Source organism: Phoxinus phoxinus (assembly GCF_949152265.1).
Source record: "Phoxinus phoxinus genome assembly, chromosome: 5".
NCBI classification, from domain to species: domain Eukaryota; kingdom Metazoa; phylum Chordata; class Actinopteri; order Cypriniformes; family Leuciscidae; genus Phoxinus; species Phoxinus phoxinus.
In genome coordinates, this window is record NC_136880.1 from 36,063,891 (window position 1) to 36,077,708 (window position 13,818).

At 37.7% G+C, this 13,818-nt stretch overlaps 1 protein-coding gene across 5 annotated transcripts; it reads right to left on the minus strand.

Annotated features, from left to right (window-relative positions):
- Positions 1 to 2,102: 2,102 nt before the first annotated feature.
- Positions 2,103 to 12,640, minus strand: mpz (myelin protein zero). 5 transcript variants are annotated; one of them, XR_013797820.1, is made up of 7 exons: positions 12,234 to 12,640; positions 11,329 to 11,492; positions 9,985 to 10,198; positions 9,178 to 9,307; positions 8,684 to 8,732; positions 4,348 to 5,528; positions 4,069 to 4,158 (listed from the first exon to the last, which is right to left on the minus strand). XR_013797820.1 is itself a non-coding variant. In XM_079613910.1 (6 exons), exons 1-6 carry the CDS (start codon positions 12,385 to 12,387, stop codon positions 3,728 to 3,730), a joined length of 729 nt encoding a protein of 242 aa, XP_079470036.1. In that variant the 5' UTR covers positions 12,388 to 12,624; the 3' UTR covers positions 2,103 to 3,727. The 5 variants fall into 5 exon arrangements, 4 of the variants coding, with proteins under 4 accessions (XP_079470036.1, XP_079470037.1, XP_079470034.1 ...); XM_079613910.1 differs by lacking the exons at positions 4,069 to 4,158; positions 4,348 to 5,528 and adding an exon at positions 2,103 to 3,745 and having other exon boundaries at positions 12,234 to 12,624; XM_079613911.1 differs by lacking the exons at positions 4,069 to 4,158; positions 4,348 to 5,528 and adding an exon at positions 2,103 to 3,848 and having other exon boundaries at positions 12,234 to 12,624.
- Positions 12,641 to 13,818: the final 1,178 nt, after the last annotated feature.

The following is a 13,818-nucleotide window of genomic DNA, read 5'->3' on the forward strand; positions in this document are numbered from 1 at the left end:
CACTAGGATCTGTCATTCAGAAACATGTTTTTTCCTATCACTATTATGCTGACGACACACAACTCTACCTCTCATTCCATTCATCTCAGGATCTGATGATAGCTGCTCGCATCTCAGCCTGCCCAATTCTTGCTGGATGAAGGTCCGTCACCTTCAACTAAACCTTGCGAAGACAGAGCTGCTTGTGGTCCCTGCCAACCCAACACTACACCACAACTTCTCCATTCAGCTAGGTTCATCAACCATTACTCCATCCAGGAGTGGATTGCCAATTGCACTGGTTGCCAATTCCTGCTGGCATTAAATTCAAGGCTCGACACCCCTATTCCTAAACTCATTACTCAAGAAGACCTACGTGCCATTCAGAAGCTTGCGTTCTGCAAGTGAACGGCGTCTTGAGGTTCCATCTCAAAGAGGCACAAAATCACTTTTACAAACCTTCACCTGTTCCCTGCTGGGGGAATGACCTGCCATGTTCAAGAAACGCATCTTTTCAGCAACACTTGATGTGTTGTACTAAATGAATACTAAAACATACTATTCTATATCTACTTTAAAAACAACAACACCAACCTTGCTACGTGTACTGTGCTGGACTAACTGGGGGATGGTCACGGCACTTGCATATTGTTGTCCTATTGTTAGTTTGATCGCTTGCTCTCATTTGTATTGAATAAATGATTATGTAAATCTTCGGAACACAAATGAAGATCTTTTTGATGAAATCTGAGATGGGGATGTGAAACAATTATTCCTGATTAATTGCATCCAAAATAAAAGTTTGTGTTTACATAATGTGTGTACTGTGTATAATTATTTTGTATGTATATATATATATTTTAGAACAATTTGTTATTTATATATAAAACATTGATATCTATAATATAAATTATACATAAATATATATATATATATATATACAGTGTATACATGCAAATATTTCTTAAATATTTACATGCATGTGTGTATTTATATACAAATTAATATATATATATATATATCATAAACAATTTGTTATTGACAACAAACACAAACTTTTATTTTGGATGCGATTAATCGGTTCACAGCCCTAATCTGAGAGCTTTCTGTCCCTCCATTGACAGCTACACAACGATCACTTTGTCACTTCAAAAAGTTCACAAAGAGATCATAAAACCAATCCATATGAATTGAGTGGTTTAGTCCCAATGAATTGCATTCTCGTTTTACGCAGCACGTTTGAGCTTCTGCAAGAGGTTTGTTCTTGCGCATCAAGCAGGTTCGGTTAAGCTTCTGTATGTTTAGAAGTGAATAAAAGCCTAAATTAAATCAGTTCATCATATAAAATGATCATGTCTTTTCAGATTTTTGTTTTACTAAATCGCTCCATTCATTTGGATTAGTTTTACGATCGGTTCATGAACTTAGAAGCATCAAATTAGTAGTTGTTCAGCTGTAAATGGAGGGAAAGAAAGCTCTCAGATTTCATCAAAAAGATCTCACAGCTTTGGAATGAAATGAGGGTGAGTAATTAATGACAGAAGTAAAGACGCAAGTCTTAACATTGGCTAAGTTTATGCAACTGGCCCCAGGCTACTACAGGTAAACAGGGCTGCTTCTGGAGATATCAAACCTCAACCACATATGAACACAGTACGACCTTCCCAATAAAGACTTAAGGCACCCGCAAAGGATGTTAAAAAGATGAGGTTATCTTAAATATCCAACAAATTTAAATCATTCATATGCAATTTATTGTAGTGTATCAAGAAAATCATGTGGCAACAAGGTTGCACATTAATATAATGTTTTGATAATTCAAATGATAGAATTAGATTATATTAGCTTCTATAAGATATTGGTGTGCAACCTTGTTGCCACATGCTTTTCTCGTTAAAACAAAAAAATTCAGGAATCTATTCATGGAACATCCAGGGACATGTTGTAACGGTCACTGGGTGAAATCACGCTGTAGTTATTTATCGGTTTGTGACATTGACTGTATATGTCTATATATGACTGTACATTTCTCTTTTACTCTAAACAATCCTTAATCGAGTTATTCACTCATCTGCATCTAACTGACGGTTATTCAGACCATTCTATCAAAACACACACACAAGGGATCTGATTTTTTTTATTGATGTTTTTCTGAAATTATTTGAATTTGACATTTTTCTTTTTACAAGACATTTTACAGAAAATCAAAGTTAGCTCGGTTAAAGTCAAAATAAAAGTAAAAAATAATTAGACGTTTTAAATGGAGTTTGGAGAGAGAACGGTTAAATAGACCTGTACCAATACATACAACATGGGAATTCCCCGATATTTAAACAGTTTAATGGCAGGTACCATGTGGCTGCTCGACATTTACTCTGAGATGCATAAAAAGCATCTGTCTGTAGGTTAACAAACATATTTCCCACTAGCCGTTCGCAATTCAACAACTTTTCCCAGCATTCCCGATGAGAGCCCCTGTCTGGCTCGAGGCTGACATGCATGAAGACTTGAAGAGAAAAACATATTCTGTGAGATTGAGGTGTTTATTGGACTTTGGCTTGACTTTTCACCTGAATATGAATTCAGTCCAAGTCCTCATCTCCGTATTTAATAATTTATATCGCTCTCAAAAACCTTTCTGTCCTTAATGCATCACTTCGTGTGACCTTAGCATGCCAACACCATGATGGTAAACACTTTTATGAAGAAACAACCACATGAATTCCACCATGTCAGTCAAAAGAAAGTGCAGAAATATTATTAAACATCATTAAACTCTATTACATTTCTGCTTCCAACACACAAACAGTCCCAGGGTGCTGCTGCACAGCTTGTCATTACAAACAATGACATGACGAATATTGCTACAGTGTTGTTTTTATGTTGTTTTGTTCCCCTAACATGTTGACAGGTTACAGACATGTCATCAGACTACAAACATACACACATCTATCATGGTCAGCAGAGAGCTAGCTAAATTAACTTTTTTTTTTTTTTTTCATTGAAGTCTTTGCGACAATATGGCCGAATGAAAAATGTTCTCATGTGGGCAGCAGGGGGCAGGAGAGAGTGCTGGGGTTTTCTTACCAGCAGACACAGGGAATGAGAAGTGGAGGTGGTGGATGAGTGTTTGGGATAGTTATAGGAGGATTAGAGAGAGGTGAAGTAAATCTAGGACTCGGGATGAGCGATGGCCCTAACTAATGATATGTGTTGAGAAGGTCGGGGGGGTCGGGTCGGGGGGGGAATGTGCCACCGTAAGAGCCGGCCCTCATTGAACAGTCGTTTAAAAAAGGGACAGAAGGGATACAGAGATGGTTCTCCAGTTACAAGTGAGTGTTAAAATAATCAGCTGTTTGTCAGACAACAGCTTATGCAGACAGACGTGAGAATCTGGCTTAGAGTATCAAGTAACTCACAGTGTGTGTTTGAGTGTCTCTGCCAACAGTATCGACGTCATTTGGGGTATTTCAGTCACTGCGGTCTGAGTAAAAACACAGTACAACTCTAAGTCAAATTCGATTTGCTGTAAACTACGTCAAAAACTTTTTGGGAAGGCACTTAAAATTGTATGATGGGACACATGAGATGACGCCATGAGTGTTAGCGTGTGTTTGAGAAAGTATGAACGAATTTTATTTGACTGAAATAAAATTTTAATTGTGAGAAAGCGCATGCGTGTGATTCTATGACTAAAAAATACTAGTGCTATATTTAGCTCTGAGTAAATGAAGGGCGGGGAGGGAGGCTACTTTAGGGGGCCGGCCTACAGGAAGTGATGTAACAGCACCAGTAAATCAGATGATGAGAAAGGTGAATTTATAGATGGAAAAGTAATTTTAAAAAAAAGACAAAAAGTGTCAGAAATGCTATACGGAAGAGAAATTAGAGGATAGGAAGACCAAAGACAGACAAAAACAGAGCGACAGGCAGTAAAACAGAGAAAAACAGAAAGAGAGGGAGGGAACAAGAAAAAAGACAGTTAAAATAAAGTTTTCAAAATAACTTTTCAGCAAGAATACAAAGTGTGAAAAGAGTGCAGCTAGGATTGTGCTCTTGTATAAGACTGCATGTGTGGAGGGAGAGAGAGAGAGAGAGAGAGAGAGAGAGAGAGAGAGAGAGAGAGAGAGAGAGAGAGAGAGAGAGAGAGAGAGAGAGAGAGAGAGATGGCTGAGCGGTCTGTCACTTAACAAGTGGAAATCTTCACCATTCTGCCACCATTACAGGTCTCAAAAACACATCTGTCAGTGTGTGTGTGCAATGGGCGGCTCTCAGCTCTGGGTTTTTGTTGTGAATGTGTGATGCTGTTGAAGTGATGTTATTTTTAAGACTGTGTCCTAACCAGGTGCAATGCAACAACTTTCGGACGGCAAGTAATTTGTCTGTACTCCCTGAAAACACACACGGAGCACATTTTGATTGAACAGATTTAAAAGTGCTAGAGTGGGGTTCAAAAGTCCACATTGAAAATCTAGTTTGGCATAAACTTGTGAGTTAATGCAACTCGAGTGCTGCTGTCAAAGCAAGAGACACAATCTAAATACTAGAACATTTTTACTTATTGTTATACTGAACGTAACCTCACTGCATGCATAGTGTGATTTTGGACCAACGAGATTTTAATGTGAACAGAATCCCTGCAACCTAAATTATATCTAATTATAATACATAATAATTACATATAATTTTTTTTATATATTTTGTCAACAGCTGAGTAAGACATTTTTTTTGTCCAAAATAAAGACAAAGCTATTTTTTTTAAAACTTTTTAAATCACCTCTTCACTCTTAAGTTATGCCGATAATATAATTTATGATGGATTTTTTTATTTTTTTATTAAATTAAGCTTTTTAGATTTTTTAACCTCACTGAATGCAAAGCCTGATTTTGGACCAATTCGATTTTAATGTGGGTGGAGCTATTCAGATTAACGTAACAAAAGCAGAACCCAAGCAACCCAGAATATAACAAATTAGAATATATAATGATTATACATTATAATTATAAAATATATCGTCACAGCTGCGCAAGACATTTTCTCCAACAAAACTCATCGAAGATATTGCGTTTAGCCTGTCGCTTTGTCGTGTTGCACCTTGATGGGACACAGATTGTTTGTTTTTGTGTGTGTTTTTTTGGGGGTATTATAATGAGAAAAACTTCACCCCTCTCCTGTCCTCCTGTTTTTAAGGATTCATCTTTCACTCCTCGCCTCCAAAACTCTCCACCACCCCCTCTTTTCATACCCGTCGCTCTTACTTGAGAGTGATTTTGCGAGCGAGTTGAGAAAAGAGCGCTGCGGGACTTGTTTTAGTTTGCCCTTTCTCTCTCTCCTGTTTAGTGAGCTCTAGCTCAATGGTCATAAGAACCCTGTCCTGCCTGCCCAACTCTGCTGCCTCTTCCTGGGCTTGAGTCTGGGTCGAGGCAGCCCCACTCAGGGGCTCTAGCTCTCTGCTCCACAATCCCTATTTCTTCTCCCTGCGAGACTCCTGTTTCTTCTTCTCTGATGCTGCTGCCTTCAGCTTGGCCGGATCCATCACAGCTGAAGCCTGGAAAAGAGAGGGAGTGTGGAGAGGGGAGGAGTGAGTCTTTACGGGAGGAAAGAAAGAGAGAGAGAGAGAGAAAGAAATAGAGGTATAGAAAGAAAGCAAGAAGCAAAGAGAGAAAGGAAAAAGAAGGGCGTGTGGGTTAGGTGGGAATGGTCAGATGAGTTTATCGGATATGAGGAACCAGAATAAGGGAGGTAGTTTCATTACAGAAGAGAAGTAGAAGAAGAAAAGAGAGAGTGAAATGCTAAACAAGTGGTTAGAAGGAGATGAACACCAGGGGAACTTTCGGTTTCTGGAAAGGGAGGACAAAACAGGAAGTGGCCAGTTAGGGAGTGACAGCGTGACATCACAGCACCTAAATAAAAGAACTCACACAGCTGACCTTTGACCCCTTCACCCTCGGGATGCTGAAACACGTTTGATTATCTTTAGTCTTTCCGCAAAGAAGATTCACTGTATGTCTGTCAGAAACTAGAAATGGTGCTGCACATGTAACTCAAGGTGAAGTTAATCATTTTTACAAGTAAAAAGTTGTACAGTAAGTGGACTTCCTGAATAGAGCAACACTACGCTCTGAGTCCATTTGTCAAAACAATGAAAGGGTGATAGTGGGTTTTGGAAAGACAATGTTATCATTTTTTCCAGTTCTGTTTGATGCACCTTTAAAATTAATATTCCAAAATATAAACAAGTAAAGCTCTCATTTAAACTTGATTATCACAGAACTTGTTTTTAACCAAAAAAATATTCCTTTAAAGTTCGTTGTGATGTCAAATCTATGAATAAGATCATAAAAGGCTTACAATAACTGTACATTTTAACTTGCTGCTTTTGTAATACAAATTCTCTTTAAACATACAACTATGCAGCAAGTTTCCACAATGTAATTTTAAAGTCCTGAGATATTAGTTCTAGTCAGCAGCACTTTATCAACCTGCATTGAGTTGAATGGATATTGGAGGGTGGACTGGGTTTACACTGGCAGAACCAAGAAAATACAGAAATGAAAGAGAAAGAGAGGAGCTGACAGGAGACGCATACAGAGGAGTACAAACAGAGGAATGCATACTCTGAAACAGATGACGGAAAGAAAGAAGAAAGGCAATAAAAAGAGAAAGAACATAAACAATACAAGATTGGAAATCTGCTAGTTTGAACCTGTAAGAGATGAGATGTGTGCGAGGAAGGAAGTGGCTTGATTGTACGTGATGGTGTTTGTCATGATATAATACATGATTAAAGCACATACATGATTCAGTCTGACAGCACTTTACTGTTCACCTGCGGAGAGAACGGATGCCAGCGGAAAAGAGAGGGGACGAGACTGCTAGAGGGGAAAAACTGTGATATGAAGGATGTGAAGGATAATGGCATGGAAAAGTGCATAGAAGAAAATAAACCCAGAGAGAGGAAGAAAAGTAAGGTGGTATGTAAATGAATGGCGTGTTAGCACAGTAATAGATGTATGAGCTCCATTTGAATGCCAGTTCAATGACACTGATGTGGTGGTCTCTAAGTCCACAGGATTATAGAGAAGAGCCTAAAGTATTCTTAAATCTGGCCCACAAATGATACTGTTATAGCGTAGCCTAATGTAGAATCCTCCACATGGCTTATTACATGCAACTTCCAGTCTACAGAATGTGACTGCAACAATCAAGCCTGTGTGCTTGCATCCTTCAAAACATGTAGCTTTGACACCATTGCTATATCCCAAATGTCCCCTGCTTCTATTTTTAATGAGGCACAGCTACTCTAGTCTAAACATGTACTGTATTACAAATATGTTTACATGCATTGCGAATGAGGCTTCATAAACTGGCATGCAGACAGGAGCACAAACACTGAGGTAGATGTACAGTAGCTGGAGTTTCGCCTGCGATCACCTGACCTTTCTCTATAGTGCTTATTTTTATTATTATATTTATTATTAATAAAAAGTCATTTTGTTACTTGCCTTCATTAAGCCTATATATACACATGTATCATATATATTCATATATACACATATATATGTATATATTAATATATATATATATATATATATATATATATATACATATATACATACATACATGCATATATATACACATATATATGTATATATATGAATACATGTATATACACACACATACAGTACATTAATGGTCAAAACTTTATTTTATATTTTATTTTTAAAAAATTATATTTTTGAAACAAGTCTCTTACGCTCAACCAAGGCTGCATTTATTTGATGAAAAATACAGTGAAGCAGTAATATTGTGAAATATTATTACAATTTAAAATCAGCATAGAATGATTTCTAAATAATTGTGTGAGACTGAAGACTGGAGTATTGGCTGCTAAAAATTCAGCTATGTCTTCACAGGAATAAATGAAAAATGTATTAAACGGAAAACAGTGCTTTAAATGATTGATGGGGAAACTCAGTCCTAGAGGTGTTTAGCTCAACCCTAATCTGACCACCTGAACCAGCTCATCAATTTTTAGAAGGCAGCTGTCCGACTCGGCGAACGGGAAAATGGTTTATGTAACATTAGCAACACATTATTATCTGTTTGATGACAGTCAAGCAAAAAGCTAATCATATTAATTACCGTTAGGTTCCGACGTTGTAAAGACCGATACCATTGTGCAGTGTTTATACAGTAAAGTTGACCGAGTGAATCTCTGAGCTGGCGCGAGTGACTGGAGGCGGGGCTCATTTGCATATTCATGGAAACGCATATACTAAACGAAGTAAGGGTGTAGTTACATTCAAGCTATTTTAAGGCATGAAGATTTTTTTTCACTGGAATGGACTTTTTTTGTTTATATTTGTCATTTTGGTGATCAAAGAGGAGTTTTAAGGGACACAATTATGGGGTCTTTAAATAAATGGAGACTTGGTGAGCAAAAGAGACTGCTTTTAAAAACATCAAATAAGTAATTATTCTCAAGTTTTGACATATGCTTATATAGCTGCTGACTATAAATCACCTGACTTGTTTTATTAAAAGTACTTTAAATACAATTAACCACAGACAAAAAAGGGGGGAGAGCATTGGAGGACAGGAGGACTTTAACAAAGCACAAGTGAAAGAAACTAGCAAGCATGTGTGTATGTGCATGCGTGTTTGTGTGCGTTTTTAGGGTGGAGGCATGTGAACACTTGCCTGTTTTTGCTGTGATCCTTCTTTTCCTTTGCCTTTCTTGCCATGTTTGCTAAGGGGAACAAAAATACAAAAATTGCATAAACAATGTGGCCATCTGGTGGATGGAGAACTCAAATGAAGTGCTTGTTTGCTAGTTGTCCTAAAGTCTCATCCTCAAGTGTGCCTACAGACCTTCCACAATCCATTTACTAAAAAAGATAAATGGCACATAAAAACAAAACAAACTGTGGTTGGGCATGTCATTCTTCCTGCCTAAATGTGTGGTTCTGCATTGTGCATATGGCTAAGCAAGACTAGTTGGCTTACTACTCCCTAGTTTGGTTGGGGGTGCCATCGATGTATCGCTTATGACATGTGTGTTTTTGTGTGAGTGTGTGACTAGTGGGGATCTGGGCTGTGTCTTGGTAAGAGTGTGCGTGTGAATAGGAGCGTGTGTGTCAAGGCCAGGCAGAGGGTCGGGTTTGGCTTGAGGGAGCAGATGCTCCCAGACTGACCTCATGCTCAAGCTGAACACTCGTCTGGCGACCAGGAAACGCATCAGATAGTAAATTGCCACAATAAGGATCAGCAGTCCCAACACTACGCCAATAATGGCCCCTGTTATCACACCAGCCTGGACTGGAACTAAGAAAAAAAGAGAGAATATAAAGTGAGTTTAGGTCTGCAGATTAAAGGCCGTTTACAGTACTGATTTATTAGTTGCACGGTCCTTCCCTTAATGCACCTGTATAGTTTTTACAGACACAACTATATTACTGAAAAATAACTGCAAACAACATCAACCAATGTCCACCTGGAAAGGTGCTCATTTTCTCCTTCCAAACAAGCCGGCTTAACCCACAAATATCGTGCTCAGAAGTTAAACCTATTGTTTAAAGGGGAAACAAGGGGGGAAATCAAAAAGCACCTCTGCAAAAAAGCATTTATTTGATGAATTAATGTGTGAGGCATTTGGATCCAACAATGGCTATTTTTCACAGAAATTGCACTCTGAAAAATACTAAAAATGCCCAACTACACAAGGAAACCACTCAGGTCTCTGCTTTACTGTTATTTTGTTCTTCCATTAGCAGTAAACTTTCATCTCCTGCCATAAGATCTCAGATTTTGTATGCCACCCTGGAATAAGATGAGCCTAAAGGCAAAAATCAGTCTTAGCAACTGCAGCATGTGGGGAAAGCAAATGAGGAATCCAAATGGTTTTCTTGTATAGCGTGTTTCTCTGCAAAGCAGGCAATTTTTAAAATCATCCTTTTTTTTATTAGTGAATGAAGACAAAAATGTTCATATTGATCGGTTACCCTTCTCGAACACCACCAGTCGAACGCTGGAGGGGTGGCCGGCAATGTCAGGTGGGTTCTTGGCGTCACAGGTGAAGGTTCCGTTGTCTCCGAAGTCGACATTCTTGATCAGGATAGAACCGTCACGGCGACTGGGGTTCCCCACAAACTCCAGGCGGTCCCGGAACGGGCCTTTGCTATCCTGGTAGGGAGCTCCGCCTGCAAAGTGGAAAATCTAAACAAGGAAAGAAAGCTTATTTTATCATCACATATCTCATCCTAAAATGTAATATTATATCAGACATGATTATATCAACTTCAGCAATTAAAACGGGAGCAGTGAGTCTTAACAGCAAAACAGCCTATACAGTGTAAAATGTAAACTAATTTACAAATCAAATTAAGCCATGCTATTCAAACCACTCTGTTGCATTGCATAGTGAATACAATTCGATTTTGAACTACAAGAATTGCCAGTATGAAGAAGCATCCACAAATGAATGAAGCTGGTCGGCCAGTACAATTTGGAAAAGCAGAACTACACGCACAAGGGTCTAATATTGCATGGCAATTATCTCTACAAACCACACGGACACATGGATATTATTCCCAAGGGGTGAGTATGTTTTCACACAGATTTGTGTTACATTACCAGTACACACACCTTTTAACAGGTTTAGTGAAATGCAATCACACTATGTTAATAATAATTGGCTTCATGCTGTAATTGCATATTAAAATAATTATTAAAAACTTGTTAAACTAAAGTAGCTGCTCTCAAGCATGGATTGCCTTTTTAATTTTCTTTTCAGATATTTTGGAATATAGACCAACATTAAGGCATCCATTTTATGTGATGTGAAAATGTCCTTTGTTTGTTGTGGTTAAAATGTTTTGGTTGCCTTGTCTGCTGAAGAATGCCTAACTATTAAGAAATAATTGCAATGTGTAAGCCATTAAAAGGTACCAAATACTTCTTTGTGTGAACATTGGTCAATATGTTTATTCTAAAATGTTTTGTAAATTAGTTTAGCGTGTTTCTCTTTGCAGAGACACCATCTAAATGGTACAGTTCACACAAAAACTAACAATTTTATTCTCACTCATGTTCTTTCAACCCGGAATGATTTTCTCTCTAGCAAGGTACACAAAAAGAGATGTTCAGCAGAATGCCCAAGCTTCTCTTTAACACAAAGTCAAAGTGAAAATGTTTCCTTATGTGTTCCATGCTACAATATGGAGTTAATGTAATTAATGTAATTTTTAGGCAAACTATCCATTTAAATCCACAATTCTAGAATAAATAAAAAAATGTAGGTGTAATATAGCGAGTTTCTGCGTGCGTGTGTGCATGTTTCTACGCACTGAGATGCCCTCTTTAGCCCCATCTGCACGGTATTGCCATGAGAAGGTCACATCTGGAGAAGTCCACTGCCAGGAGAAGAAAGAGCAGGAGAGTCTGACATCTGTGCCCACCAAAGCATGTTTCTCCCAGCTTGTGTACACAACTATAGCCGTGGTCTGAGAGACTGGAACATACAAACACAGAGCGAGGAATATTAGCCTACATTGGGACACAAATCTTTAAAAAAATAATAATAATAAAACTGCAATGGCAGAAATGTGACAATGCAAAATAAAATCTGTTTAAAAAAAAGTTTGAAAAGTCAGCAATGTTGCACTAAAGCATTATTTTAAGTGATGGCTACATATATTACTTTACACAAATGAATATAATTATTATGAATCAAGTTATATCTAAGTATATACATTTTTTTCTTGGTTTCCTGGGTGCAAAAAACGTCACAAAAATATTAAAATCGATAATACACACACACAAACAATTTTTTTTACATCTATTTTTATAGACTGAGGGAAAATAAATACACATATAATAATATAAAAATGTAATATTTGTATTTTTAAGATATTCTAGTAAGAAGCTGAGAGTATTTCAGGTAGGCTACACATTATAAAATATTAAAAAGTTAATAAATCATAAAATCGAGAGCTAACATAAAAGAAAAGGAAAGATTCTCTCTATTCTGACTGTGATTGGTTGACTAAGGTCCTTTCTGATCTCCCTCATCTCTCAAACCTGGCCAGTCTTGAACAGGTAGGCATCAGGTGCACAAAACACAGGTGAGTGAACACACAATAATACTGTCATGCTGTACAGAAGCTAAAGTGAAGGACTTCTAGGTGTTTTCTGGTTAGTTTGGTTCAAAGTTTGTTTGCTTTGTTGTTACAAAGTAATGAAATGTATTTACCTATGCCCAAGAGCACCACGGACGTCAGTGCCAGTACAGACAGCATGATCTCCCTCCGATCTCCCCGCAGGTCAATATGTAAAGGGGTTCCGAGAGAGCGAGGGATGGAGAAAGGAGATGAGATGGAGGGAAGAAGGGAATGAGACCAGGGCATCAAGATGAGACTATTCAGTCCTGGACTTTAAACCCAACAACACCCCAAACTTAAGCCCCGCCCTCACCACCTCATTATCTCTTGCCTTCTCTTTGGCCCCGTCCCTGATAGGACAGTCTCTCTAGCTCTCTCTCTTTGGCTCCTTCTAAAAGACTTGTCTGTGAACACGATATAGAAAAGGCGAGTGATACAATAACCTGAGAATGAATCCTCTCTCTCGTTCCCCAGCCAGTTAATAAAAGCACCACAGCATCTGTTTAACAAGGAAAGATCAAATTTGAAGGACAAAGACACTGCAGCAATAAAGAATCTCTAAGTGAGTCAGATTATATTTGGAGTTCAGTGTGTGTGTGTGTGTGTGTGTGTGTATCTGTGGCTTAATAGTCTGATACCTCCTTTCTCCTTATCCTGTCACGGTTGAGTGCTGTTTGTCTGTAATCCTTCCTCTCTTATGCAGATGATTCGGCTCTATAAACAAAACATACCCAGAGAAGCTGTCGGTCTGAAAACGCAATGAGCTGCAGGTCTTTTCCATCTCACCTGTCCTGACCTGGTCGCCATCTGCCTGCCACTCATATTCACATTACAGAAAAGATGATGGACTTAAAGGTGAAGGGTGTAATTTATGTGCCGCAAGCATCACCAAAATGGAAAAGGAGGAATAATATTTTCAAACAGGTTTCCAGAGCATTCCCCTGTCTGCCATTATTCGGCCAAACAGGTTTTCATGCCCCAAATTCAAGTCAAATGGTTAAGCCACTGTTTGTTTTGATAGCGCCATTGTGTTTAGACTCCCAGGAGAATCAACCTACCTTAATTTGCTTATTAAACTGGACCAACACTTCATCTTTAACCCTATATATATATATATATATATATATATATATTGATATATGCATGTCTAAGGCCTCTAAATGATCAACATGATCGAAACTGAAAAACATGTTTACACAAACTACAATGCTTTCTGCCCTATGATTGACAATTACTTTTTGAGTCAGTAAAAGGCCTTTTAGTATAATTCTAAACATGTCCACTTTTAGATCATTATACTCGTCTTTTTGCTGTGGAAAATTTAATGATTTTTTATAAAGTAAATGTAAAAAATTACTTTTAGATTGTTAGTAATATTTCAAGGTGACCTTTTAACCGAAGCAACTTGATTATTCACACATGCAAGTTTCAAATATGACAGACTTTTGAGGATTGTTTATTTGTACATCTCTTTAATAATTATATTGCATTGTTATGAATTTAAATTTTTTTTGAGTGTGAGCTCCTCTTTATATTACCCATAAAAGCCTGATGTGTCACATATGATACAAAACATAACGCATGCAAACTTTTAAAATATATATTTTTAAATATATCTAAAGTCTAAACTGTTCCATTAAAAAGACTTTACAGGGTTAAAGAGATACTTAACCAAAA

What these genes read in the sequence shown, in the direction of transcription:
- mpz (XM_079613908.1), bottom strand. Translation starts at nt 12,387, where the DNA reads ATGCCCTGGTCTCATTCCCTTCTTCCCTCCATCTCATCTCCTTTCTCC. An exon ending in GGGCTAAAGAGGGCATCTCA is followed by an intron (nt 10,199 to 11,328) that starts GTGCGTAGAAAC and finishes TTCCTTGTTTAG; the next exon opens with ATTTTCCACTTTGCAGGCGG. An exon ending in AAGGATCACAGCAAAAACAG is followed by an intron (nt 5,529 to 8,683) that starts GCAAGTGTTCAC and finishes TCTCTTTTCCAG; the next exon opens with GCTTCAGCTGTGATGGATCC.